General features: G+C 46.1%; 1 protein-coding gene across 5 annotated transcripts in view; it reads left to right on the top strand.

The window, feature by feature from the left end:
• KIF17 (kinesin family member 17) overlaps nt 1-23,799 on the top strand; it is a 449,007-nt gene that overhangs the window by 238,228 nt on the left and 186,980 nt on the right. For all 5 annotated transcript variants that reach the window (XM_085608962.1, XM_085608959.1, XM_085608958.1 and 2 more), the window contains exon 6: nt 2,627-2,724. In XM_085608962.1, the coding sequence (XP_085465088.1) occupies nt 2,627-2,724 (98 nt within the window). The remainder of the gene's footprint in view (nt 1-2,626; nt 2,725-23,799) is intronic.

The following is a 23,799-nucleotide window of genomic DNA, read 5'->3' as shown; positions in this document are numbered from 1 at the left end:
AGGAAGTATCTGTGCTGTGAATTAATAACCCATCTGAGATATGGTTTCATTGCTAGAGTTGTAATTGAAGGTAAATATGCCCTTAACATGTCCTGGGGTTGTGTTCTGTGACGCTGTTGTACATATCAAGAAAACGAGCCTTAACAACAGCTTTGCAGGACATAGACATGCTTTCCGTGTTGCTATGCTATTCGGGTATGCCCGAATTGCACAATAAAAATATTAGATCTAGAGCCTTTCACAGAACATCTTCAAATGAAACAATCAAGCCTAGATCCTGGTTTGTTAACATAACCAACTCAAGCCTGCTGTATTTCGCATAAGCATTCCCACATCACAATTATCTGTCTACAGTCATGAAATTACTGTTGACAAAACGATATACAACCAAAAAGTGCAGATCTTCCACCCAAGAGTTGTCACAGGGGTAACCACAAAAAAAAACTTGCCTTCTGTGGTTATCTGTGAGATTCCATGTAGCAAAATACCTGTCTACAAGCTTTAACATAGAGTAATGACAACCCACCCTTAAAGGTGGGTTTTAACATAAGCTTTTCACAAATGTTTTTCAGACCCACTGCCTTTGTTGTAACTTTTCATAATAAACAGAACAGGTTTATAACCTTGATTATTAGCTTGCTCCTGTAACCTACTCAGTCCTGTCATATTCCCACAAGGCAAAAAGTGAAGTAGAAGTACTCCTTTTTTCCTACTGTCCAATCAAAATTTGTACTTAAGACAAACAACATTCGTCCAGAGGGAAAGACCCTCGTTCAAAAATGCCTCTTAAAGCTCTTTTTCTATTGATCCCATAAGGCTGTGCTGTCAATTGAGATCTAAACATGACTTTTCATTAAATCTCTACGTGTCTCTTCACCTTAACCCAGTAACTGCTTTCTTTGGATATTTGACCCTTCGAGCAACCTAATACTGTCTTTTTCAAATATTAGTGCTTTCCTAATAAATAACTAATGATCGACATAGTGTAGCCTTCTTTAAAAAATAAAGAAAGAAAGCGAGTGAAGCATCGGTATGTGTTTTGGGACCGTAGTTGTTGTGGTTTTGCAAAAGTTGCTGGGCTGTGTGTCAGACATTTATCTGTAACTGCTGATGGTAATCAGTGAAGCGCCTTACAATACACATATCTTTAAAGTTTTACGTTATGGGATTTTAAACTTTCTAATATGTAGCACAAGAAGGCCCAGGTAATTATTTAAATATAAATCACATGCTATCACCTTTCTTCACAATTGCTTACTTACAATACACTTTACATACTGAGAGTAAATTTTGGAAGGCAGTTTGTAGGCTGCAAAAATGTAAACAATGCTGTAACAGAATTGGGTGTTCCTTGCAGCAAATCTCTCCTCGTACCTCCCACTATTGTGTTGTCAAGCTGCCACTTTGCAGTGTGCATGCAAGTGATTGCTTTGTGCTCACTAGCTTAGCGATTCAATTTTGTGATTCATAAGTTACTAATGTGAAAAAACACATTCTCTCTCTCGTGGCATATTCTCCTTGACCCCTTGAGTCTTGTCCTGAAGCCATTGAGGACATGCAGAGTGAAGGCACATCGCCGGTTGTATGCTGGTACAACACATGCCTCAACAACGTATGCCTGAACCACGCGCTCTCAATCACAACCGCGTCTTTACCACGCATGCCTTTACCACGAATGTCTTTACCACGCAATTTTGTGATAAAAACATGATTGGTAAAGGGACCTGTGTGGTAAAGATCACACCCATCACACCCTGCCCCCAGTCCTGAAAACTGTTCCTGTTCCCCTGCCACACCCTAAGCCCTATAAATCGACCCCATGCCCTAAAAACTATCCCCACCCCAGCCCCCCCCCGCCCTGAGCCCTAAAAACTGTCCCCTAAACCTATACCCTACCCTGACCTAGCACACCCGCCCTGTGGTTTAAAACTGCCCCCACCCCAAAAAGCTGTACCTTTTCCCCCACCATGAGCCCTAAAAACTGTCCCTATGCTCTAAAAACTGCCCCAATCCCAGGCCTCTCCTGCCGTGAGCCCTAAAATCTGACCCCCTACCCCTGTTTGCTACTCCGACCCAGCCCCTATCGCCCTGAGGCCTAAAGCTGCCCACAGCCCTGAAAACTGTCCCTTCCCTACGCTGAGCCCTAAAAACTGCCCCCACGCCTTAAAAACGACCCCGCCCTAGCCCTAAAAACTAACCCCTACCCCAGAAAACTACCCCGACCCCTCTGCCCTGAGCCTTAAAACCCGGCCCCCTGCCCTATAAACAACCCCAACCCCCCTCTGAGCCCTAAAAATTACCCACACCCGTGAAACTACCCCCACCCCCTAAAACCTGTCCCCAGCCCCACTTACCTGACCGTGTCCTCTCCCAATCATTCTTCTTCCTGTGCCCACCCATTACGGAGTTTAGACCGCGCACTCCCTTGTTAAGGAATATGCGTGATTAAGGCAAGCGTGGTTCGGCCTGCGGGGAAACGGGACGCGTTGTTAAGGCCATTTCCCCGCCATCACCATGTCGATTGACATTGCTTTTCCATGTGTAAAATAAATGTTCTGTAACTGATTGTTCAGCTCTTTTTGTTGTAACGGAGATGTTTTGAAAAAATCCTTTTGTTGCCCCTAAGCAATGCTGTTTGACAGGAGGTCCATGGCGACTTCTATTGCTGACTTGAAGATTGCACTTCCTGGTGATTCAGAGGTGGAAAAGCAGATGATTCGTCAGGTAAGTTTTAAGGTCTATGCACACTAATGCAAGCATTCACAAAACACACAGGAAACACCAGCACCACTTATAGTAAAACACCGAAATTAAGCTGCTCAGCCACCACACAAAAAGGCATAACACCAGTACTTGTAGACACACGACAAAAGAAAAAATTGTTGTGGTCATTGCTAAGTGTGATTCATTCGACAGTGGTAAGAGAGAGACATAAGGAAATGATGAAATACTTATGTATTGTTATTATGTACATGTAAAACTGTCCCTGAGAGCAGCCCCCAACACTTGCCTCCACTCAGACTAATCTCAGTAGAGCAAGGCTAGGGAGTATATCCTTCTTACTCAGTTTTATTTGACCTATGTGCTGGCCAGCTCTTTAGAACCGACTAAAATTCTTACGGAATCCTTTGCCATTTTGCATGTTGCTAAGGTACATTTATGCTTTAACTGAGCTCTCCATTCTCCTTATGTACTTTATTTGTGTTTATCAATTTAGTGCTGGTGAGGGGTGAGATTAGTTGTGCTCACCAGGTTATAAGCATCAGTGTGCTAAAATAATGTGAAACATTTGTGTTTTCCAACTTGGATGAGAATATTGGGGGACTGCTTATGACTCCGTCAAGTCTACTTCGCTTCACCCCGCATGCCACCCCAGGGGTTATGCGAACAAGTCACATTCTGGATTCAAGTGTGCAAGAACGTAAGACCAAACTTCCAGGGCATTGAAAAAGCAGGTTGGAGCCACCAGGCTCGAATGATGGACCTGGGAATCCTCTGATGCAGTCATGAGTCTGGGTTCGAAATGTCATAAAGTACAACCCGATTGAAACCTTATTATGAGTCTTTGAGAAGAACAAGTTGAGATCCTATGCAGTTCAGGTGGAGGTACTTGGCCTAATGGAAGGTGAATGGTCATTAGTGTCTTCTAGGTCAGTTGAAGACGATATTTTCACACATGGAGGAGGATGTCAGGCATGCAACTGAAGGGTGATCCTGATTCCTCTTGAACCCGTTAATAGAATGGCAACCAGAACACAGGGCGTTACCAGAACGCCCAAAAGCTGAAAGCAACCAGGCGTGCGATTGAATGAAGGAACAAGTACTGAAATATAAATTTGTTTGTTGTAGAGGGTTTGCAGGTTTTTCATTTTCTTCACAACAAAATGTAGAAAGAAGACTGTTTGGCTCTTATTGTGGTTTCTGCCTGACACTACTCACCTTACAGAGCAATGCAAGATGACTGAGCCAGATTGTGTACAACCACCAACGTAAATGTCTTTAGCCTGCCACGCAGGAAACTTTCCTTGCTACTCTGTTCTGAATGAGTTCACTACACATGTACAAATTGGCAAATATTGCCAGTTGTAAGCCATTGTTCATTCAAAATATGGTTGCCTCAATTGTGAGCATGCTCACTAAGTAGAATTTGGAATTAGTGTGAATAAGGAGGTATTGGAAGGGACATAGGAAGAGAACTGAGCATGCCATCTCATCCCTAGGCACCCATAGATGACCTGGTATCACATTAGCTGGAATATCACGCCAAGTGTGGATCTCCCCCACGCCATCTCCAAAGCCTCAGCCCTCTCAATCGATGGACTTTCACAAGCACCATCATATGAAAGGCACATCAGCACTCTTTAGTCAATCTGCCCTACATATAAAGGCAAATCGCTACCACTACCACTTAGAACTTCTCTTCTTGTGCTTCTGTTTCCGATTTTCTTCTGCGTTTGATTGCTCTTATTTTGTATTGATGTTTTCATTTTTTAGACTGTCTGCTTTTCTTTTGTCCGTCTTTCAGCACTTCTTTTGTTCGTTTATTGATTCTTGTTTCATAGGTAAAATAAAGCTTCCTTTGCTCTTCTCTATTTTTCCAATCATTTTTACTGATGTATTTTTACAACAGTGACCAGAGATTGTCATTAATAACGTCATGTATGCCAGATTGATTAAGGTGTCTATACTTCTGTACAAGTAAATAATCTGAAATAAACATGTTAGTTATAGATTCCTCACCTTAGAATTACCCCCAGGCATCAGACTAGATCCGGAAAGTTTTTCGTCAGCAGTACCTCTGCACGTCGGAAGGTGGTGTCGGTCGGCTCCGCGTTCGTCGTTGGAGTCGTGCCGCTGGGATGACGTCGCGGTACATATTTAGACTCCGCCCTCGCGCGCTGACGTCAGTTCTTTCTTTTTCCGCGCCAGCCAGCGCAGATCCGGAGAGAGCAGTACCTCCAGTCACTTTCTGACTGAACTTTTTGAGCACCACGTGTGTCTCTTTTGCCTGGAGCGCGAACACGACCCCAAGCCATTCTCCGACTGCCGGTCCATGGCTCCGAAGGCTTTGCGGGAGTGGTCCAGAAAGCTTCTTGAGCGCCGGCAGTTGGCTCCACGCCGTTCGAGGTCCCGGTCGTGAGGGAGGTCGAGGGACCGGTCGTGGAGCCATCATCACTCTTCCAAGTCTTCGAAGTCTTCTCACTCGGGGTTGGGTAAGTCAAAGCACAAGAAGAAGTCAAAGAAGCATCGTCGCTCTTCGACTTCTCCCCGTCGGTCGGCTGACGCGACAAGGGATGCGGGCGGTGTCCCACCGCGGCTCCGCACGCAGAGCACGAAGAGTTGACTCCGGGCTTCCCTCCCTTCCTAGGACCCGGGGCGACTCCTGCCCAGCTCTGTAAATTTTATGAGGTGATGCATGCCATCTTTGGGCAGCCCAAACCCACCGGCGCACCTTCAGACCCGGCACCACAGGCCCCCCGTAGATCCAGGCCTGAATCCGGATTGGTGCCGGTTGACCTTATTACGCCTCCACCGGCGCCACTTACTCCAGCACCTCTACCGCATTTGATGCCGGTCGACCCCCCCCCCCCCGGGCTCCATCCTGATGTGGACCCGGAGCCGGATCGGCATCGCCCGACGCCGGATCCGGCACAGAGCGGGGTTTTTGTGCTCTTGTTCACTCCCGGGGTCCCTTTTCGGCCAGATTGGCACCCAGAGGATGAGGAGGAGGACTGGGAGGGGTCAGGTGACCCTCTGACTGATCAGCTAGAATCTTAGCAGGACTGGAGAGAGGAACTGGGGGATGCCAGTGGTTTGGACACCTCCCCTGACCTTGGCATTTTGTCTCCTCCCACTGTGGCTACGGAGGAGGGAGCGTAATACACAGTGGTGTTGCATATGGCGGCCGAGGCTCTCAACCTCGAGTTTCCTTACCAACGTCCTTTTGGGCACCTAGTCCAGGCCCAACACGAGGGGTTTCCGTGGATAGGATGATTGCCCGAAGCCACCGCACGGCTCTGGTCGACCCCACTTTCCTCTCCCAACACCCCACCCCTGAGAGCTTGGTGGTCCAAACCTCCACCTCCAAGAGCGCATTCCCTACCGCCCCACCGGAAAGGGAATCCAAGAAGCTGGATCATCTTGGGAAGAAGATTTTCAATTCCACCAGCTTGGGACTGCGGTCGGTAAACACCGCATGTCTGCTAGGCCGTTATTCCCACTCTGTGTGGGATACGGTGGCGCAGGTGCTGCCTTAGTGTCCAGAGGAGGCTCGGACAGTGCTCTCCCATGTTGTTGCTGCCATAAGGGATGCGGCAAAGTTTACCATCCGTTGTGGGCTGGATACCGCTGACTCTCTGGGCAGGACGATTTCCACATCAGTAGCCCTTCGTCGCTATGCCTGTATGAGATCGACTGGCTTTTCGGGGGATGTCCAGAATACCCTCATGAACATGCCTTTTGATGGCCGTCACCTTTTTGGCGACAAAGAGGACAACGCTGTAGAGCGTTTCAAGGACTCACGGGCTACGGCCAAGTGCGTTACCTGCAGTTCACAGTAGGCCATGGGCACTTTCAGTTTACAGTGCTCCCCTTTGGCCTTACCAGCACCCTTCGGATATTCACGAAAGTGATGGCGGTGGTCGCAGCTCATCTGCGCAGATCGGGGGTTTTAGTCTTCCCCTATCTCGACGACTGGTTGTTGAAGGCGGGCTCGCCCCAGGCAGTCGTCTCCCATCTCCAGACTACGGGCGATCTCCTGCATTTGCTGGGGCTCTCCATCAATGTGCCGAAGTCACACCTGATTCCTCTCAGAAGCTCCTCTTCATCGGAGCGGTTCTGGACAAGATGTGGTTTCAGGTCTATCCTCCCAAACAGCGAGTCTGGGATATTCGGACTATAATTCCGATCTTTCAGCCTCTATCCCAGGTTTCGGTCAGGATGCCCTGAGGCTGCTGGGCCTCATGGCCTACTGCATCCTGCTGGTCGTTCATGCCAGGTGGCATATGCGGGCTCTGCAGTCGGACCTGAAGTTCCAGTGGGCGCAGCATTAGGGGAATCTGTCCGATTGCATCCAGATCTTGGAGGGCACTGCACGACAATTGCAGTGGTGGCTCACGAACCAGGACTGGGTTTGGCAGATCCCTCTCCCTTCCCCAACCAGAACACACAGTGGTGATGGACGCATCCCTTCATTGGGGAGGCGGAGATCAGAGGCCTCTGGTCTCCTTCGGAGTCCGGGCTCCATATCAACCTTCTGGAGCTCCGGGCGATCCGTCTTGCACTCAAGGCATTCCTTCCCTCTGTCCGGGGAAGAGTAGTGCAGGTGTTTACGGACAACACCACCGCCATGTGGTACTGCAACAAACAGGGCGGGGTGGGGTCGTGGACCCTATGTCAGGAGGCCCTCCGCCTCTGGACATGGCTGGAACATCAGGGCTTATCCCTGGTGGTTCAACACCTGGCAGGTTCACTGAACGCCAGGGCCGACGAACTCAGCTGCAGGTGCATGATGGATCACGAATGGCGTCCACTCAGAGGTGGTGCAAGGTCTCTTTCGAGTGGAGAGATCTTTGGTTAGATCTTTTCACCACCGAAGAGAACGCGCAATGTCAGCAATTTTGCGGGTTGGAATTTACAAGGCGGCACTCGCTAAGCGACGCTTTTCGTTGCGAGTGGAGTTGCAGTCTGTTGTTCGCCTTTCCGCCTATACCACTTCTGCCCAGAGTGCTGAAGAAGATCAGGCGTGACCGGGCCCAAGTCATTCTTGTGGCTCCGGTTTGGGCATTAAGAGTCTTTTTATCCCGAGCTGCTCAACATGGCCATCGATGCTCCGACCCGTCTACCTCTTTGGGAGGATCTTCTGTTGCAGCAACAGGGGACGGTCCTCCACCCGAAACTGTCCAGCCTCCACCTCCTTCCTTGGAGATTGAGCGGCGGCAGTTGACGTCTTTTGACCTGCCTCCCGAAGTCTGTGATGTAATCTTGGCAGCCAGGCGTCCCTCCACTAAGACGGTATACGCCTGCCGGTGGAACAAATTTGTGGCATGGTGCACAGCAAAGGCTGTGGATCCCCTCTCTGCCCCTCTTTCTGAGATTCTCTTGTTCCTCCTTTCTTTGGCCCAGCAAGGCTCTGCTCTGGGCACTATCAAGGGCTATCTCTCGGCCATCTCTGCCTTCCTTCGGCTTCCAGATCAGCCTTCTCTTTTCAAGTCCCCGGTTGTAAATCGTTTCTTGAAAGGCATAACTCATCTCTTTCCTCCTATTCCCTTCGTTATGCCTCAGTGGTATTTGAATCTAGTCTTGACTTATTTAATGTGCGCTCCCTTTGAGCCGCTTCACAGCTGTCCTTTGAGACTTCTGACGCTTAAAACTGCATTCCTGGTTGCCATCACATCTGCCAGAAGAGTGAGTGATTTCCAGGCTCTTTCATCTAAGCCTCCTTTCCTGTTTGTCCATCCGGACAAGGTAGTTCTCAGGACTCATCCATCCTTCCTGCCCAAGGTTGACACTGCCTTTCACATTGGGCAGACCATCACTTTGCCCACCTTCTTTCCGCCTCCGCATCCTTTGGAAGAGGAAGAGAGACTCCACTGTCGGGACCCAAAACGTGTGCTTTCCTTTTATCTGGATCGCACCAAATAGTTCCGGGTGGATGACCAGCTCTTTGTTGGGTACGTGGGCGCCAAGAAAGGTTGGGCCGTACACAAGAGGACTATCTCCCGATGGGTCGTTTTGTGTATCAAAGCCTGCTATTCTCTGGCGAAGAAGGAGCCTCCAGTGGGGCTGCGCGCCCATTCCACCAGGGCGATGGCAGCAACTACTGCTCTGGGACGAGGCGTTTCTCTGAAGGACATCTGTCAGGCAGCTACTTGGGTTTCGTGGCACACATTTACGAAACACTGCTTCTTTGGCCGTTGTGTTCTCCAGGGCTTTCTGGTGTGATCTTGGTTCGCAGACCCACCTCCGGGGTTTGTAATTATGGGGTATCTATTCTAAGGTAAGGAATCTATAACTAACATGTTTCTTTCAGATGAACAAGTTACTTACCTTCGATAACGATATAGCTTTAAGAAACAAAGGTTAGTTCTAGATTCCTTAGCGCCCCACACATCCTCCCCGTTCTGCGAATAGATTTCTAGGGTTAAGGATATCCTTTCAGGGCCCTAGTTTTGTGCACCAGTGGTCAGTGTCTTGCATGGCTCTGCGATCAGGCATAGAAGGTCGTGTACAGAACTGACGTCCGCGCGCGGGGGCGGCGTCTAAGTAGCTACCGCGACATCATCCCGGCGACACACCGCCAACGACGAACGCGGAGCCAACCAACACCACCTTACGACGTGCAGAGGTACTGCTGACGAAAAACTTTCCGGATTCAGTCTGACGCCTGGGGGTAACTCTAAGGTAAGGAATCTATAACTAACCTATGTTTCTTACAGATATATAGTTACTGAAGGTTAGTAACTTGTTCTTCAAAGTCAGAGGGACAATGTAGAGGATGGAACACAAGTAGAGTGCATGTAAATATTTGAAGATGTCTGTACAAACCACTTAAAGATAACATGGAAATAGCTAAAAATGTATTTTGTTGTCAGCTTTTCATTAGTTCAGAGTATGTCCCCTCAATGTTTATGCACATAGCAAGGTCATTGAATCAGACTTAATGCAAAGATATCATCTTAGCTATCCAGTGTATGGTGATTTCTCCGCAGAGAAGGCAACTTGCCAGCTAAATAAAGTGCCTCTTTGTGCTGCGTTCTTGACCCTGTAGCCTACGCAGACAATCTAAGAGAGACCTGCAATCTTCCTCCAGAAACTTAATTTTAGAAGACCTATTCATAGAACATAACTCATTGACAAGAAGGCAGGACCATATGTAGAAAATGTGACCTTTCACTTTTTAACTCTAGGATATTGTACAGAATGTTTTGAGTGTCTCTTTAAACTCTTTATAGCTGTATTAATATGTTACTGTAGTTGTGTACATTTATTCATAAGGGTACATACTTATCTAGCACACATTATCATCTTTCAAACAAGTCAGATGACTTCTGTAACACAGTACCAACATTTGCAATGACCATAGACAAAGCTTAAAATATATTAAGTTGGTTTCCGGAGTTCTACAGATATTTCTGAAAGGTTAGATTTCGGGGCCACAGACGGATACAGATAGAAATAGCATTTGATTGTTGCATCTAAATGTTTATATTGCAACTGAAATCTTAATACCCACATAATGTGATGTAGAAACAATTTCAAAGTACAGAGCTAAACTATGATCAGGATATTATTCAAATAAAATCTAAATAAGCTTTATTCGAAATCACATGGTGAATCATAAAAGCTACAAAAATATAACAATATCAAGTTAAAAATCAGTTACAAAGTCATTGAAACACATGAAATAAAAACAGACAAAAGCGTCCCCTGCTGGTCATTAAGATCTCTAAATCTGCTTTCTACATCTTAGTACAGCCAATAAAAACTGTGACAACAGAGCGCATATATAAAAAACTCGGAAGCGATTGCAGATAAATAAAAGCTGGTCGACATTGCATAAAATCTAGTTGTTTTAACATAGCCTTAATAAAACGTTTCCTCAAATCTAAATAACATTTACAAAAAAGAGAATGTGAATGGTACTCTGCGTAGAATCATTGTCACATGGGCATTTCACAGGCTTATGTGACCAGGTATTAATGGTGGGGAAGCTTGCTAGTTAGATGGTGAAAAATGTCCAACCGGACCCTGGTCAGCACAAATCTTTGGCTGGAATTGTACAAATTAGCTAGGTAGGATTGCATGTCATAACCAATCAAGATCAGCTGGTTGTTCAGAGCAGAGGGTTTTATTATCTCTGTGGATAGCCTCCATTCTTCATATCGATAGACATTTCAATTTAAAAGCTTTCCATTGGATGCTAATCAAAAGCTCAGGATGGACAAAAAACGCTGGGATGACCAATGTCGGCCAAGAAGTCACGGACAAATCTGAGCCATGGGATTTTAAAGGCAGACGAAGATCTAAGACAGTCCTCTATGATGGAACAGTTAAGCACTGTGTATTCGGAGGACCAGATCTTATGCCAGAGCAAGACTGGCTGGATCTTGATCACGTCTGCTAAATAAGGAACCTCCAATTCGCAGTGGCAGACAAAGGTTGAGCAACTTTTCGGAAGAACAAGGAGGTTCCTAAAAAATATATTTTCTGCTAACTGAAGCAAGTTGACATTCGAGTGCCCCCAAAGCTCAGAGCCATACGTGGCACTTGGTCTACATTTGGCCTTATAGATGGTCATCATTTCCCTCGGATGTTTGATGTTCATCTTCCTGGCGAAGTTCAGTAAGGCCATGGTGCTTTTGACAAATTGGAGCCTCCTTGACTTGATTGCACTAGTCCAGTTCCCATCTTTATTGAATGAAATGCCCAAGTATGAAAATGTAGGCGTAAACAAAATCTTAGTGCCCTCAATAAAAATGTCACAGCAGTTAGTAGCTGGGTTACCAAGTTTCATTACAAAGGTTTTACTGATGATTATTTAGTTTATATAACGTGGTTCTGCATAAACTTGGCAAATTCATCGACTAAACGCTGTAGGCCAATTGGAGTACGCACCATTAGTACAGCATCGTCGGCATATAAAAGTGCCGGAATTGGACGTTGCCCAATTTGGGGTAAATCTGTGCACTTACTAGCAAGGGTAGTTGGCGAACTCCTCTTTCTATATTAAATGGCTGGGTGCATTCGCCATTTAGGCTGTATCTTACTTTGCCCCATCCTGATGCATACAGATCTCTAAGAAAGTTCACAATTGAGTGATCTACACCCATGCTGACCATAATTGACCATAGTTTCTCATGCACCACGGAATCAAAAGCGGAGGATAGGTTTACGAATGCTAAAAACAAACTACCTACTTTAATGTGCACATATTTCCCTATATGTAAATTCAGGTTAATAGCCTGTTCTGTGGTCCCCATGCCTGATCGGAATCCATACTGCAAATCCGAGATAATGCTATTAGACTCTGCCCAGTCCTGTAATGTGCCAAGTAGGATTCGTCTAGCCACCTTGACCAAAGAGTCCAGCAAAGAGATGGGTCTATATTGTGCTGGACTATTGCGGTCTTCATTCTTGACTATAGGAACTATAAGGGACTCAGGCCATGTGCTTAAAAAACCTTCACTTCGGCAGGCTCGGAAGATCAGAGTTAACAAAGGGTCTCATAGATCAATGTTAGACTAAAACAAGTCAATCGGGATCCCATCAGGGCCCGGCGCATTACCACCTTTACTCGCCTTCAGGATATTTATTGTTGATGCCTACACGATCTTGACGAATCGTGAACTCATTACATCATCTTATTCTGTAAATTTACATGTCTCCACTTCCTGAAACCAAGGGTTGAAGACATCTAAGACTGAATTGATGAGTGTATTGTTATTACTAGTAACTTGTCACAAGTAGGCACAGGTACCCCGTAGTAAAGTATAGAGAAATATATTAAACTTTATTAAATCCTTAAAAAAAATTACAATATTTTTTAACAGAGATCATGGGCTTTTGCGGGTTTACCCTTTCTTCTTTAGTTTCCCCAGTCTTAATTGTGGCCTTTGTTGTCTTCTTTTGTATAGTAGCAAATCTATATGCTGTTATTTCTCCTGGTGATTCTCTCATCACTCCTGTAGCACATGCACTATGCTTCGATTTGTGTTTGACCTTTTTCCTCTTTAGCATTTCTCCTGACTTTTCTGGTGTCACGTTCTGTTGACACTGTTTCTGTCAATAACGTTCTGAAATGGAGATGATTGGCCATCAATATGTAGTGGAAAAACTGAAAATAATAAAAATTATTGTATCCCTTAATCACAGATTTTCAGGACTGGCTAGGTAATTTTCACAGCCGTTATGACAAAATGGAGTGTATTATACGGTGTTGTTGTGCGGCCTCACCTTGTAATACAGTTACCAACGCCTTTAGGACGCTTAGGTTTCGTTTCTTAAACCTTCATCTCAACCCGAGATAGTTGTGGCTCTGAGCAGCAAGGCTTACACAAAGGAATAAGTGTAAAGCATTTAAACTGCACCCAAACAATTGAAGAAATCGACAGAACACCAAAGAAATCCAACACCAATGTATTAAAATAAACTGTATTGTTTTGTATTTTTAAACAACACAGCGGAAAAGGTCCACTAAAGGATTTGGAAATATAGAATTAAAAATGTATAGTAAACCAAGGCATTTCACTCCACAGCGAACAAGCACTGGAAAATTCAACAAATTTGACACTTAGAAACTTTTTCATCAAAAGTTGGGCTAGTTGTAATGCTGGCACTTTAGGTGACCAACTTCAGGAGGAAGCCAGTCAGGGGGACCAGCAAGGCCCTTAGGAACAGTTAACTCCTCAGAAGAAAACAGTCTTCAAACAGTTCCAGGTGCTTTATCCTCAATCCAATGGTTCCTTATGGATTGGCCCTAATGCTAAAGGATGCTGTGGATGCTACGCAGTTGACAGGGTCTTACTGCAGGTACTACTTGGTCCACTAAAGTGTTGAGGGGTCCTGGGCACAGGCCACACTGGGTTATTCCAGGCATTAGTGATTGGAGTCACCAACCCTGCCTCTATCAAGTCCTGTATGGTTGCACTGATCTCCTCATGCCCTCCTGGAATTCTGTACTGTTTCAAATGAATTAGCTTAGTAGCCTGGGGCACCTTCACTGGAGTTATCTTCAAGTGACCCACTCTTACGGCGCCAACTGAAATGAACCTTTTTGATCCAAATTGACAGTACCCATCCTCCAAATACAGAGTCATTCCATTAAAGATATCAGTTCCAATAATATATTCAGAGGGGGGCACAATCAATACAGTGTACTCTCTTTTTGGTATTCTCCCTATTTTCATTTGGTCCTTTGACTGCACTGCTGGTGTCTCTTTTCCGCCTAAGCCTGTGATTGTGAAATACTGTCCTTTATGCTTTTTGGGATTTCCATATATCAAAGTGGCCTCTGCTCCGGTATCTACTAGGGCTCGGGCCCTTTGAACATTACGATTTTTCCAATGAATTTCTATCTCAACGTAAGGTCTATTGTCTTTGCGAGCCCATCTCTGTACCGGAGCTTGACCTATTTCCTAATGTGCTTAAAATCTGTCAACCTTTGCCCAGGTCAAATCCTGGTACAACCTGTCATACTCTTGGGGGAACTCCTCCCTCCTCCGGTTCTCATTGAGCCATTCACTCTCTGAATCTCTCCCTTCCTTCGTACTCAAATGGGAAGCTCTCTCACTCTCCTTTTCCTCCTTATCCACCTCTGGCTTTCTTCACATTTTATTTTGTTTATTCACTCTCCTGCTTCCTTCCTTTTTGTCCAACCCTCTTTTCCGATACATCTCCTACAGACTTTTAGTCTCTATTCCATTTATCTGCTCTTTCCTCACTCCATCATTCAACAGAGCAAAAAACATGTCTGTTATTGTCTGTACGAGTCTCAGACCTGGAAGCTCTTTCAGTCTTTATCCAGTTCCTCAGCTCTCCCAACTCACGGACTGCCTCAATCACCTGCGCCAAAGTATTATCAGTCTGATTAATTAGCAAAGTCATCATCACCTGTTTGTAAGCAGGGGGAGCCAAGCGGATTAATTTATTTTGCACCGACACAGTTAAAAGTCCATCCATCAACTTATGTGCATTATCCAGAAAAATAGCAGTTTTCATCACTTCCTCCTTAAGGCTCTGTATAGCGTCTCTCAATGTATACCAAGGTTTATCATTCACTGGCCGGTCTGACTCTGTCGGGCATTTCTGACTGCATCCAACCACTGCCAATTGTAACAGGTTAGTTTGATTATTGCCCCTGAAATTCCTAAACTGCTCCTGCACTGTGGGATCAGTACTGAGCGTGCAGAATTTCATTGCATCTCCGTGATCCAACATTACCCCAGAGGCGCCCATACCAAACAACCGCACCATCCATGTAAGCAGTGATTCTCTAGGTCTTTGTCGGAATCTGTCTAAAATGTCATTAATCTCCTGCTGAGTAAAATTCTCCATAGAATCCATTGCAACCCCCTGTGGAAAATTTGGACCACTTTGTATTTTCCTACGATGTATGGGCTGCGCCTGAAGCACTTTGCGTTCTTCCGACTCACCTTGACTACTGGCTTGATCACGCTCTCCTCCAGAATCTGAAAACTCTGAAGAATCCCAAATATTCCCATCCCACGTTTCAGGGTCCCAGTCGATTCCTAAATTTGCAATATCTAAACATACTTTTCTCTTGTTAACCCTTCCCCTCCTTTTCTTGTACTTGTATTGCGCGATACGAACAGCAGCCTTTTTATGCTACAGTCTGGTAAGTTTCCAACTTATTCTGACAAGTTAACATGGTAGAGGTATTTTTGGCTTCAACAAACTGTTTTTCTATTTTGTCATGTTCGTGCTGCAGCTGAACACATTTTTCATGCATTTTACAATAAGCACACAAGAGGATCCAGCCGCTTCTCTCTAACGTGCTAAGCTCTTTTCCTTTCTCAACAGGCACTTTTTGCAAACACGAAACTACTTGTGCTGGTACAGCTTCAGCTAAACACACATTCCAATTCTCACTCAGCCCAGCGCAATGAGCCCACTCGTGGGCATGCATACCATATGGTACTACCTCCCATACGGGTATTTCAATTGGTATCTGGGAATCTGCTTTCGTTTTTCTATAAAACATTTTTCTTTCCCCTTTTAATTTTCTTTTCGTATCCTGACAAGTGACGCCAAAAAATGTAGTGCTTGTAATTTGACTCAATAGGACGCACCTGGATCCTGCACTCCCAAGAGGAGGCAAATGCACTACTCCACCTTTAAACAACACACGTTAAACAGCACTCCCAAAAGACGAGGTGATAAAACAAGACCCAGCACTCTCTTAAGGCGAGGCAAGAAAAGAAATTCAGGTGCATTTAAAGTGACACACACATGTTTATTAATTCAATATTTTAGAAAGGAAGGCAAAATATATCAGTTACTGCAGACTCCCAAATATCAAGTAACTCAAGTGCAAAACCAGAATAAAATGTATCATATATACATGTAACAAAGAGCAAGGAAACTTAGGAATGATGTACACAAAGTAAGGAACACCTCTCTGATCGATCATGCAACATCCTTGCCAACTCAAGCTGGAGGAGCCCTTTGACAGCCCAGGAAGAAGTTCGATCGGGACCCAAGTTCCGTTTGTTTCACAGCAGTACGTCTACTCTGTGAACGAGCTCCTACCCGCCCGAAGTCTTCCAGTTTTTAATAACTTTACTCAATGTGAGGCGAAGGTTCTAGAAATCTTGCCCCCTTTCTTCTGTTGCGAAAACCGAGCTGGCCGTACTGGTCTGTGTCAAGGTCAAGACAGAAGCTGGCCAGGCTCCTGTATTTTGACTCCGAGACAGAGCTGTACATTCCGCACATTCCCTGAAAGGTACCAAGCACGGATCCCACACAACATGTTCCAGTTCACTCTGATCGGTGAAGAGCAGGAAACAAGTGAAGAGAGAAAACATCCCCTCCCCACTTTGCAGCTACGTGTGAGCACAGAAAATGGAGTCTGTTACACAAGATGGAGTCCATTATGCCAAATGGAGCCATTGGTCAATATATCATTCTTAATATCAATACAACCCTAAGCATGAAACTCCACGACACCAGCATCCGTGACAAAGCCCTGGACTGGATCCGTTCCTTCTCACCAGTAGAACACAGCAAGTCAGACTACCACCGTTCCTCTCAGAACCCATGGAAATCGGCTCCAGAGTCCCCCAGGGCTTCCCCCAGGGCTCCTCCCAGAGCCCCACCCTCTTCAACGCCTACATGGTCTCGCTCACAGCCATAGCCTGAAACCACGGACTCAACATCGTCTCCTATGCCGACGACATGCAGCTGATCCTCTTCCTCACCAACGAACCCACAATTGCCAAAAACAACTTCCACGATGGAATGAAGGCCGTCACAACCTGGATGAGAGACAGCTGCCTCAAGCTCAATTCAGACAAGACCGAAGTCCTCATCCTGGGTCCAAACACCTCCACTCCCCACCCCACCCACCCACGGACCACGCACAAAATCTCTGGATCATACTGGACTCCTCGCTCACGATGAACCACCAGATTGACGCCGTCTCCTCATCATGCTTCCACACTCCTCGCCTGCTTCGGAAGACCTTCAGATCGATCCTCTCTGAGGCTAGAAAGACGGTCACCCATGCACTCATCAACAGCAGGCTCGACTACGGCAATGCACTCTACACAGGCGTCACCCAGAAACTCCTCAGGAAACTACAGAACGTTCAGAACACCGCAGCCAGATTGGTCCTCAACATTCCACGTACCCACCAGACACCATTGCTCTGCCGAACTTGCCCTTGCCACCGTCCCTCGGATCCGCCAAAACCTGGAGCACCCCACCTCTTCACCTCAGACTATCTCCGTCGGTGACCCAATTCAGGAAGGATCTCAAGACCTGGCTCTTCTACTCAACCTCAGCACCCAGTAGGACCTGCTTCCTGCCTTCTTGCTCCCCCTCCCACCACTCTCCCCTTCCTCTCATAGCGCCTTGAGACCGCCGTAGGTGAATAGTCGTGCTTAAAAATACTGATTCATTGATTGACAGCAAAATTCTTCTCCAGGCTGTAGCTTGCCTTTTGCGCAAACAAGATGCACTCTGACGATTCTCCCGGGTCCAGCAGACCCTGTTGCAACTTCTGAGCATCAGGTCCTGGTACGTGTTGCTGCATGATGGCAGGGAGTGGCGACCCAGGGATCAGGGCTACCCCTCACCCTTAGCAGGCTTCTTCAGCTGTTATGACCCTGTGCTGTGAACCGAGCTGGCCGTACTGGTCTGTGTCAAGGTCAAGACAGAAGCTGGCCAGGCTCCTGTATTTTTTCCTGTGAGTCGTTAGCACATCTCCCCATGGGGGCACAAAGCTGTCTACAGGACAGATCCTGAGTACAACAGTAAAGAGGCACTGGAAAACTTGGGTAACTGAAGTGGCAACCTCTAAAGTTGCACTCTCCCACCAGTGACATTAAATTTGGTTTAACCATTATATCGGATTTAATGCACTGACTCTTTTGATAACCTACAGTACCAACTTTAGTAGTCCCCTATAGAAATTAGCAGAGCTAGGTGTCAGTCTGTAACTTTGTACTTGCTAAGGGCCCTACTAGCCCTTCCACCTTAAAAACGACAGTTTAGGGTTTGCACGGTTGGAGCATGTAGCTGATCCTCTTCCTCACCAACGAACCCACAATTGCCAAAAACAACTTCCACGGTGGAATGAAGGCCATCACTACCTGGATGAGAGACAGCTGCCTCAAGCTCAATTCAGACAAGACCGAAGTCCTCATCCTGGGACCAATCACCTCCACTCCCCACCCCACCCACCCACGGACCACGCACAAAATCTCGGGATCATACTGGACTCCTCGCTCACGATGAACCGCCAGATTGACGCTGTCTCCTCATCATGCTTCCACACTCCTCGCTTGCTTCGGAAGACCTTCAGATGGATCCTCACTGAGGCTAGAAAGACGGTCACCCATGCACTCATCAACAGCAGGCTCGACTACGGCAATGCACTCTACACAGGCGTCACCCAGAAACTCCTTAGGAAACTACAGAACGTTCAGAACACCGCAGCCAGATTGGTCCTCAACATCCCACGTCACAGACACCTCTCTGAACACCTGCAAGAACTCCACTGGCTCCCAGTCAATAAAAGAGTCACGTTTAAGCTCCTCACACAAGCCTACAAAGTGCTGCACTACGCCGGACCAGCATACCTGAGCCACCGCCTCTCATTCCACGTACCCACCAGACACCATTGCTCTGCCGAACTTGCCCTTGCCACCGTCCCTCGGATCCGCCAAAACCTGGAGCACCCCACCTCTTCACCTCAGACTATCCCTGTCGGTGACCCAATTCAGGAAGGATCTCAAGACCTGGCTCTTCGACTCAACCTCAGCACCCAGTAGGACCTGCTTCCTGCCTTCTTGCTCCTCCTCCCACCACTCTCCCCCTCCTCTCATAGCGCCTTGAGACCGCCGTAGGTGAATAGTCGTGCTTAAAAATACTGATTCATTGATTGACAGCGAAATTCTTCTCCAGGCTGTAGCTTGCCTTTTGCGCAAACAAGATGCACTCTGACGACTCTCCCGGGTCCAGCAGATTCTGTTGCAACTTCTGAGCATCAGGTCCTGGTACGTGTTGCTGCATGATGGCAGGGAGTGGCGACCCAGGGATCAGGGCTACCCCTCACCCTTAGCAGGCTTCTTCAGCTGTTGTGACCCTGTGCTGTGAACCGAGCTGGCCGTACTGGTCTGTGTCAAGGTCAAGACAGAAGCTGGCCAGGCTCCTGTATTTTGTCCTGTGAGTCGTTAGCACATCTCCTCATGGGGGCACATACCTGTCTACAGGACAGATCCTGGGTACAACAGTAAAGAGGCACTGGAAAACTTGGGTAACTGAAGTGCAACCTCTAAAGTTGCACTCTCCCACCAGTGACATTAAATTTGGTTTAACCATTATATCGGATTTAATGCACTGACTCTTTTGATAACCTACAGTACCAACTTTAGTAGTCCCCTATAGAAATTATCAGAGCTAGGTGTCAGTCTGTAACTTTGTACTTGCTAAGGGCCCTACTATCCCTTCCACCTTAAAAACGACAGTAGCATGTAAAAGTATATGTTCCACGTTTTAACATATAGCACCCTGACTTAGGGTTCATTAGGTCTACCTTATGGGTGACTTACTTGTACTAAAAAGGGAGGTTTGTACTTTACCATTACCTTAAATGTCCAAGCTGAGTTAGCATTTTAAAATTGCCCATCCAGTCTGCAGTGGCGGACTGGAAGCCATGTTGTTCCTTCTCCCACTCAGAGTGCACAGTAAGTGCTGCTGTTCCTGGGGGGACACTCTGTCTTACATGCCCTAGGTGCCATTGTATCATATACTAAGGACTTACAAGTAAGTTAGTCCATGGCAATGGAACAAGCCAATTAAACATGCATCATTTTAATGGTTACAGCACAAGCTCTGAGTCCTGTTTAGCAGGGCTCATGGCATTCCAGAGTAATTACACCAGTACCCAGCAGTCAAAACAAGAAAAAAGGTGAGGGTAAACCTGCAAAAAAGCCTGTTTCCTTACAGCAGTCTTTCCCTATGTCACTAAATTAAGACATTTGGTAGAAATTAATCCAAGTTTTAGGCATCCATTTTTTTTTTAAATGTCAGCTTGTTCCTAGGAACCCTAATAGAAGTAAAATAAAAAAATTGCCATATAAAGACACTCTTGTTATCCAACAGTAAATTAAATAAGCAGATGCAGTTGATTCAGAATCACAGTTGTGAACAAGAGCAGATAAAGTTAAAATCTTAAAGACATTTTATATAAAGTTATTTTGGGAAAGAAAAGATAAAGCCACTGAAGAGCAGTGGCTAGATGTCTTTCTTATCTGCAATAGCAATGACACTCGAAAGTTGTGGTTGTGTGTAAATAATTTAGATATTAAGAACAATACGGAGAACGAAAGTTGTATCACCTTTGATAAATGCTTGTATTAGAGCGCTATACATGTCCACCAGTAGTTCTCATATTCATAATCATAATAGTTGTTGGAAATTTGGTTTCTGGTTGGCACAGTTATGCACCCTGTCCAAGTAGGAACCACAATGCTTGTCAGGGTAAGTAACAAACTCACCCTAAATTAACTTGTGCTCTCCCCCTGTTAGCTTGGTACAGAACATATTTATGTAAAACAGTGAAAACACCACACACAAAAATACAACACCTAGTTACAAAATTAGAGCTTAATTATGTAACTAACAATACAAGAAGAAAACCACAAAAATACAATAAGTATGACCTGAGTTATGAATTTTTAAAGAATATCTTGAAATATAGTGCTTAAAAGCATAAAACACCAACTGGGGCTATTTTGGTGCGCTAGACCGGATCAAATCCAAAGGTTCAGGCCAACCGCGATGGAGTGCCGGTCGAATACAGGGACCAATCTTGGGCCTTGTTGCGTCGTCAACGAAGGCCCGATGTGTGAATCAGAGGAGGCGATGTGTCGATCCCTTCAGATGTAGGCAATGCGTCGGTTCAGAGTGGCGCAAGTCGCAGATGTGTCGTCGTCGGCGAACCCCAACATGTAGGCAATGTGTAGTTGTCGAGCCACGCAGGTCGAGGATGCATCTGGAACTGGAGGTGTTGTGCCGCGCATTCGGCAATGCGATGTCTTGGGTCCTTGCAACAGCGATACGGTGGCTCCGAGCTATGTAATGCGCTGATGCGTGGATTTTGGTAGTTGCAGAACTACCTACTGACTTCCAAGCGCCCTGGACTGGATTGGCACCACTTAGGATGACAAGACTCTCAGATAGCAGAGCCCAAATGCTGTTGGGGAGTGGAGTGTAGTCTTTGATGTCCCTGAGACTACCCGCAGGATGCAAGCCAGAAAGCCCATGGAGTCACTTAAATTTAGGGTTGTAGAGATGCAGGTCCAGACCTCCTCACTCTCAGGTAAGGAGACCAGCAGGCCAGCCCAGCTGAGTAGGAATCCAGCAGAGTGACAGTCCTTTCAGCAACACAGCAGTCCTTCTTCCTGGCAAAGTATCAACAGGTCCAGAAATGTTCCCAGTTGTTGGTGTCATGGGTCTAGTACTTATACTCAGTAGTGCCTTTGAAGTGGGGAAGACTTCAAAGAGAGGCCTTTGAATTGCACAGAGTCCCTGCCCTGGCTCCAGACTCACTACAGAGGGGGTATGCAGCCCTCTGTGTGGGGACAGGACACAGCCTATTCAGGTGTAAGCATCAGCTCCTCCCTCCCATCCTGCTCAGGATGGCCCATCAGGATGTGGATGGCCCTTCAGTCACACCTATGTTTCCTTTGTGTGTGGCTGTCTGAAGGGAATTCACAAAGCCCAGCTGTCACCCACCCCAGTGGTGTATTCAGAGACAGGCAAGAGGCACCAAATAGCTAAAGTAAGAAAAATGTCAACTTTCAAAACATGGCATTTTCAGAATTATAATTTAAAATCTGACTTCACCATAGGTTAGGATTTTAAATAGTGATTCCACAGATACCTAACCTGGGGATCCTATCTCTTCCCAAGTGGAAATTACTCTTATAAGATGTAATGAGGTAATCCCAATGTTAACCTATGGTAAAGATAGGGCTTGCAGAAGTGAACAAATGTAGGAGTTTTTCACTACCAGGACTTGTAAAACTTAAAAGTAAATGTCCTCTTTTCAAATACACTGCACCCGGCCCTTGGGCTGTCCAGGGCCTACCATATGAGTTACTTACATGTTTTAAAAAGGAAGGTTTGGGCCTGGCAAGAGGCTTAACTTGCCAGGATGACATTGTAGATTAAAACTGCACACACAGCCTCTGCAATAGCAGGCCTGAGACATGTTTAAAGGGCTACTCAATTTAGTGGTACAATCAGTGTTGCTGGCCCACGAGTAGCATTTAATTTCCAGGCCCTGGGCACATGTAGTGCACTTTACTATGGATTTATGAGTAAATTAAATATGCCAATTGTTAATGAAGTCAATGTTACCATGTTTAAAGTAGAGAGCACATGCACGTTGGCACTGGTTAGCAGTGGTAAAGTGCCCGGAGTCCTATAGCCAGTGAAACAAAGTTAGCAAAACAGGAGATCAGAAGGCAAAAAGAGTCAGGGGAACCACACCAAGGATGCCAGGTCTAACACTTGTCCCTTTTTCACAATAGAGAGTGAGAGAAGCAGATCAGTTGCAATCTCCCAAGTTCAATTGCATCACAAAAGGCAACTGCTGTTGTCTATTTATCCCTTACGGATATGCAGACTGTCAAAACTGGGAAAGGGAGGTGAAGGAATAAGTCCATGGGGTCCCAGACGGTCCATCCTTCCTCAAAATAACTTTGGATATTGGGGTATCCAAAGATATTGGAGAAGACGCCTCACTCACTTGTCCTGACATGCTTCATCATTGGCGTCTTTCCACACCCAGGTAAGATAGTACTACCTGGGCGGACTCAACCAATGGTGTTATGGGAGTTCCTATATGAAATATTGACTGGTCATGCAGGGAACCAGATGGGTGATGTTAAAAATACCTACAGGTATACCCAAACCATGCGTTTATTCATAGGGTACCTGGGGTATAAGATAAAATCGCGTCTGAGTGGGGTTTATTTTGAATTCAATTGGTTCAATTATACTCTCTTTAAAGTGCCTAACACTTGTCCCCCCCATCTGAAAGTGGGGAGACCTACCCAACGAAGGCAGAAGAACCTGGAAAGACCATCAGCATTGGCGTGATCTATTCCAGGAAGGTGTTCGACTGTAAAATCCATTCCCTGTAAGGAGATGGACCACCATAATAATTAGAAATTCGCACCCCTCATCTGTATTAACCATCTGAGGGGTTTGTGGTCTCTTTGAACTTGGAAGTGAGCAAAGGCTTCCCTTTTTATTTCGCACCACTTCTGTTCCCTGGGAAGTAGCCTCCGGATGAAGGCTACAAGCTGATCCAGGCCCTCTTCTTTTAGCTTTGACCGCACAGCCCAACACGATGCTCTGAAGCATCTGTTTGGACAATAAAGTCTTGGGAGAAGTTAGGGGCTCTGAGCACGGGAGCTGTGCACAGGGCCTCCTTCGGGGAGTTGAAAGTTTCAGACACACCTCGGTCCAGATCACCTGACTTGGCTGCTTCCTGGAAGTCAGCTCTGCTAAGGGGCAATAATGGTCCCATATCCCTTGACAAAT

Source organism: Triturus cristatus, chromosome 1_2 (assembly GCF_964204655.1).
Source record: "Triturus cristatus chromosome 1_2, aTriCri1.1, whole genome shotgun sequence".
In the NCBI taxonomy this organism is placed as follows: Eukaryota; Metazoa; Chordata; class Amphibia; order Caudata; family Salamandridae; genus Triturus; species Triturus cristatus.
This window is presented reverse-complemented; position numbering and strand designations above follow the sequence as displayed.